Source organism: Hemicordylus capensis, chromosome 4 (assembly GCF_027244095.1).
Source record: "Hemicordylus capensis ecotype Gifberg chromosome 4, rHemCap1.1.pri, whole genome shotgun sequence".
NCBI classification, from domain to species: Eukaryota; Metazoa; Chordata; class Lepidosauria; order Squamata; family Cordylidae; genus Hemicordylus; species Hemicordylus capensis.
Window position 1 is genome coordinate 55,916,109 of NC_069660.1, and position 6,000 is coordinate 55,922,108.

Here is a 6,000-nt window from a genome sequence, read left to right on the forward strand (position 1 = left end):
TATATTGTGGTCCCAATCTGGATTGGGGGCCCTCACAGCTCTACTTATTTTTAAAGGTTGGACATTTGTTGAGATTCTAAAAAAAGTGGGCAACTCAGAAAGCAAGCAACTGCTCCTCTTTCCCAAACCTAGTCTGAAACTTTCAGATGGAAATGATGAGCTATATTGATCATTTTAACACCAAACTATTAGTTTTCACCCATATCATAGGAAGCATTTAATCCACAGTTGACCTAATCCGGTTACTCTCTTAAATAAGAAAGCTCCTGTATGTTTATGGAAAACACATCCTTAAGTGTCAATGGGAAATGGCAACTGTGCATGTGGAAAGGAAAGCATGTGTTTTCCTCTCCCCCTCTCCAAAATGAATGGGAATGCCCACTTGTGCAAGAGTTCCACATGTGCCTGAGCACACATAGAGCTCTAGATTAAAGGGGCTAGTAATTTTTTTAATGTATGCTTGTGATTTCGTTCCATAACTTGCTGCCTTTTTTCTTTCCACAGTGGCATGGTCGAGCAGCCAGTTTTGATAGCCAAGGCTCCTGCCCCTCTCCCAAACCACCTCAAACACCATGACATGTGAAGTGGTGAATCCAGCAGGACTCAACCAAATTCGTTTCATTTGGGTTTGCTTTGATTATTTATTTATTTGCCACTTGATCTGAATTCTAAGCAACCTATTGCTGAATGGCAGAAGACCTGGATATCAGGCACTGAGACTACTTGTTCCTGAAATGGCAGAGGCAGCAAAACTGTTTTGTGGTCATATTTGTATTAGTTTATTTATGTCTCTCAAGGTGATGTTCTCTGTGATTTTCACTTTATGTATCTGGCTGCCTGGGAAAAAATGGTGGAGGAATGAGACATAGGCTGGAACTCTGGGCTGTAAAATAACATGTAAAATAGTGATTTGTGTGTGTATGGAGGTGGACAAGTAGCAAAGTTCTGACCTTCTGCAGATAATCACACAGTTTTAAGAGGAGAAACATGAACAAATTAAAATGAACAAACAAGAAAGCCTTGTTTAGACTCCCTGTGACCAGTGAACACTCTTTTGTTATTGTGATCAGCGACACATGACAGATGTTCTTAATCATACTGTGATGTTCATGGAGTCCGTGCAGTGTGTATTCCGGCCTGCCCTTTGGTGTGTTTTGAAGAGTTGCTAATTCCTCAGGGAAAAATTTACCATTTTCTGTATTTTTGTTCTCTGGAGAACCTTTTGCATGAGCTCAGTTGCTTAAGGTCCCACTCATTCCTGCTGCAGTTCTAGAACTGGTCACAACTCTGTGATGGGGGGAAAAACACCCATTGTCATGTAAACAAAATTCCCTTCCATGATTTTTATTTTTGAGAGTGATGAACATATCAGTATTTCTGAGATCTGATTTGTTATACTGTTTTGTCTAGGTTTTTCTAGAACTGGTTGATTTAGCTTGGCTTTTTGCAAAAAAAAGGGGGGGGAGGGGAGAATCCTTTGCTACAATTAGATAAATGCCAGAAAATTTTGAGTGTTTGAAAATTAACTTTTCCCTAAATTTGGAAAATAAAAGACCCTCTCCTATTGGAAAAAGTGATGTTGATGAAATTTGTTATATATTTTATGAAAATGTTCAGAAAATAATTAATTCTATCAGTTCCAATTCCTTTGGTTGTGAAATCATAAGGTTGTCACCTGCATTGATCTTGGTCTGCTCTTGGGGCTGCTATAGCTATAATGGCATGTCTACACTGCAGGTAACCTCATTTTGGTGCCATTTGGGCTTGAATAGCTTGTGTCGCATTTGCCCTTGGCTGTTTGCTCCTCTCTGTTTCTGACTCTTATTTTCTTATACTGCAGTATCCACATGCAGCATCCACATAGTCTATCGAGACTCATACAATTGTGCCTGTGAACTTATGCACAGGATTTGCTTGTCTCCCCTACTCTTAAGATTGCCTTTTTAAAATTCTTTTTTATTTCTCAGGAGACTTGCACAACTACATAATCCCACCATTTCCAAACAGCTTGCTTGCAATAAGCTCATGTTGCAAATCTTAACAAGTGCTTTTTTCAGTGCAGATGCTGAACGTCAGATGGTGGAGTAAGCTTGGCTGAGGCCTGGCACATACATAACCTTCAGCAGCATAGGAACTGCTGTGACATCGCTGCTTCTGAGCCAAGGCTGGTAACATCTGAAAGACAGCAATGATGTGCATGGGGCCAATGTGGTTACTAGCAGGGGCATAGCTATAATTGAGCGGATGGGTTCAAAGAACCTGCCCCCACACCAGCTCCAGAGGAACCATACTTTAAAAAAAACAAAATTATGTATTAACCAATAGATTTGACCCTAAATAAAAGCTTTTAGTTTTTCCCATTAGCATTTTGTAACAAACTGAATCCTGTCCTGTTCTGTTCCTTGGGGTCAATTATTAAACACACTGGGCCCCATACTGCTCAGTGAGCCACTGATCCAAGGAACAGGTGCATTTGCTGCTTCTGAGGCACTGTAAAGCACACCTGTATTGTTTCCAGTGTCAGGGCTGCTGGCAGTACCCATGGGAGTACTCTGGCTACTGCATTTGCACACTCCTTAGTAGGCATGCAGCGGCTCTGCCATTGGAAGCAAAGCAGTACTGGTGTGATTGCAGTGCCTCAGAAGCAGCAAACACACCTGTTGTTCGGATTGACAGCTGGCCACACAGTATGGGGGTCAGTGAACACAATCTAGAGAAAGCTGTGGCACACCTAGGTTTCACTGAAAACAATGGAAATGAATTGCACAGGTAGCCCTGAGCCCATTGCTCTCAGTGAAAACTGAGCTGTGCCTAGCTGCCTCTGAGTTTTAGTTAGTTGATGTTATCCAGCAAAGGTAATCTATTCCTGGAAACTAAGGACTATGCAAGGATCACCATTCTGGTATACAAAAAAGGGTGTTGCTATTAATCTCTCAGTTGTGATGCATCACCTCTTCTGTACCATGCATCACCAACCAGGTGAACAGTGCTTTCAGCAATGACAACACTGTTAAATGTTCAGGGTGTGGGGGCCAAAATTCAGGTGTAGTCATAGTGAGGGCCTTGGGATCAATCATATTCCTGGCTACCCATGCTTATGCTTCCTGATTTCCATGGGACCTAACTATGAGCTGGGCTGCAGTCAAGACCTTTGCTGATCTTCTTGCCTATAAAATTTCTTATGCTTTCCATCTCATACTTAGCTAAGTAACCAAGTACTCTTCTATTTCTTTCAAGTAATATTTAAAATAATTTGCTTTTTGATGCCAATGTTACTTGGAATGGCAGAATTGTCTCCAAATGGCCATTGCACATGTCTGCTCAATCAGATTTGTTGGGAACTGAGCCCAACAACACAAATCCCTTAAATTTAAACTCCCTCATTATCTACACTCTGCATTAATGTTCTGACTCACTGAACTAACTTTCCAGACTTGTGTATATATCTTTGCAGGGAACCTTTGTTTAGTGAAAGACCAACCTGTTTTAGTTCCTCTCCACACCTTGTGTCTTAATTTTATCTGTATGTGCCACATGCTACAAGAGCATCAGTCCAATAAAAGACTTTTTTGGAACCTCTTGTCTTGGGTAGTAGTGTATTTTTAATCTCTTATGCAAACAGTGATGTCTAAATCTAATGACTGACATCCTGAATATGGAAGCATTAGCACAGTGAGAGGATCAGAACAGCAGAACTTCAAGACCAACTGCATCACTGCATCAGGAAAAGAGCAATTTCTGATGACCACCCCTTCCTGAGGAAGCCCTCTCTGCAACCTGAAACTATTTCCCTGAGGGCTGTGCAGTCCTCGGGGACATATTTTGGGGTGGCACAAAGGGCTTCTCGGGAAGAGGAGGTCATAAAAAACCACCCATTCCTCCAGTGCAGTTAGTCTGGAAGTACTGTGATTCTGATCCTCTTGCTGCATTGGCACATCCTTAGAACGTCAGCCATTGTTAAACTACCTTATGCCAACTGAAGTGAGGACAAGTTAAAGCAGTTAAAACTAAGTTAAAACTACAATTGAGACATGAGCCTGCATATGAGCCAGATCTTTTGACATGGGGCACACAGAAGACCATTGCGCAGGTGCAGAAGCCTCCAAAATGGCCACAAACAACTCCCCCAGAGGGGGTAAGTGCTTAAAAAAAATTAAACAAAAAAAATTACAAAACACCCCCAGACCGAACCGGGGGCGGGATGTTCGAGGGAGTGCTGGACTGAACCAGACCAGCCGTTTCCATGCACATCCATATTGGTTGATTCTGCTTTCCTCTGCACTCCAGTTGGTTGTATATTAACTTCAACCATTTGTTCAGAATGTTCTTCTGTGTCTTTGAGTTCTCCTGATTCTTGTAAAGTCATGATATCATCAGCAAAGCTTTCCTCAAATGTCATGCTGTTACTAATAGTCACTTTATCTGTGTTTGGGTCTAGAATTCTGTATCCTTTGTAGCATTCACTGCAGCCAACTAGAATCCACTCTACTGCCCTGTTTTGCAGTTTGGTACGTTTCTCTTTTGGGATGTATTCATATGCTTTGCACCCAAATAATTTATTATGTCCCGCACTGGGTTTTTCTCCATACCACAGTTCATAGCCACCTAATGGTGGCTGCCCTGCCAGCTCTTTGACCTTAAGGAGCAGTGCCAACAACCCACAGAACCTTGCCTTGCTCCTTTGTAACGCCAGGTCAGTCCAAAACAAATCTGAAATAATCCATGATTTGATCAGGGATGAAGGGGCTGACGTGGTGTGTATCACAGAGACCTGGTTGGGGGAGGCTGGGGGCCCACTTTGGGCCTGGCCTTTCCCTCCAGGGTACTCTGTAGAGGAGCAGGTAAGGGAGTGTGGGCGGGGAGGTGGGGTAGCTGTGGTCTTTAAGGATAATATTTCCCTTAACAGGATCCCTATCAGACTGTCTGATCATATTGAATGTGTGTATGTACGTTTGGGGACCAGGGATAGATTGGGACTTCTGTTGGTGTACCGATCACCCCGCTGCCCAACAGAGTCCCTAACTGAGCTCGCAGACTTGGTCTCGGGTTTTGTGTTGGGGTCTCACATGCTTATGGTGCTGGGGGACTTCAATATCCACTTCAGGACCAGGTTGTCTGGTGCAGCTCAGGAGTTCATAGTGGCCATGACAACTATGGTCCTATCCCAAGTGGTCTCTGGACCGACACATGTTGCTGGTCATACTCTTGATCTGATCTTTCATTCTGATCAGGGTGGTGTTCCTTGGGTGGGGACTCCTGTGATTTCCCCATTGTCATGGACGGACCACCATCTGGTTAAGGTCGGACACACAGTTGCGTCACACATCTGCAGGAGTGAGGGACCTATTAGAATGGTCCGTTCAAAAAGATTATTGGTGAATAACTGAAGCAGCAAGGTAGATGACTGGAGAGCAAGTGGAGGAAGACTCGACTCGAATCCGACAGATTGCGACACAGAGCACATTTAAAGATCTATGCTCTAGCTATACGTGCAGCAAATAAGTGTTTATTTTCTGCCCGTATTGCTTCTGCAGGCTCTCGTCCAGCGGAGCTATTCAGGGTTGTGAGGGGGCTAGTAGGGCCCCCTGCTCCCCTGAATTCGAATTTGGAACCATCAGTTGCCCACAGTGATGCTTTTAATGAGTTTTTTGTGGACAAAGTCTCTCGTATTCAGGTCGATCTAGATTTGATCTAGATTTAGACTCTACAGTTATCACAGTGTCAGATGCAGAGGTATCCAACAACTCCTCTTGTGTGGTTAGGCTGGATCAATTTCAGTCTGTGACTCCTGAGGATGTAGACAGGCTGCTCCGAACGGTGCGTCCTACCATCTGTCTGCTTGCCCAATGTGGCTTATACTATCTGGCAAGGGGGTTGTTGTGGAGAGGTGGCAATTATAAATACCTCTCTGAGAGAGGGCAGGATGCCTTCTTGTTTAAAGGAGGCAATTATTAGACCTATTCTTAAGAAGCCTGCCTTGGACCGCTCGGAGTTTAGTAG

General features: G+C 43.5%; 1 protein-coding gene across 5 annotated transcripts in view; it reads left to right on the top strand.

Moving 5' to 3' along the window:
• SYT6 (synaptotagmin 6) overlaps positions 1-3,575 on the top strand; it is a 275,557-nt gene extending 271,982 nt beyond the window's left edge. For all 5 annotated transcript variants that reach the window (XM_053313299.1, XM_053313300.1, XM_053313303.1 and 2 more), the window contains one exon: positions 505-3,575. In XM_053313299.1, coding sequence (XP_053169274.1) covers positions 505-576 — 72 coding nt within the window. In that variant the 3' untranslated portion in view covers positions 577-3,575. The remainder of the gene's footprint in view (positions 1-504) is intronic.
• The last annotated feature ends 2,425 nt before the right edge of the window (positions 3,576-6,000 follow it).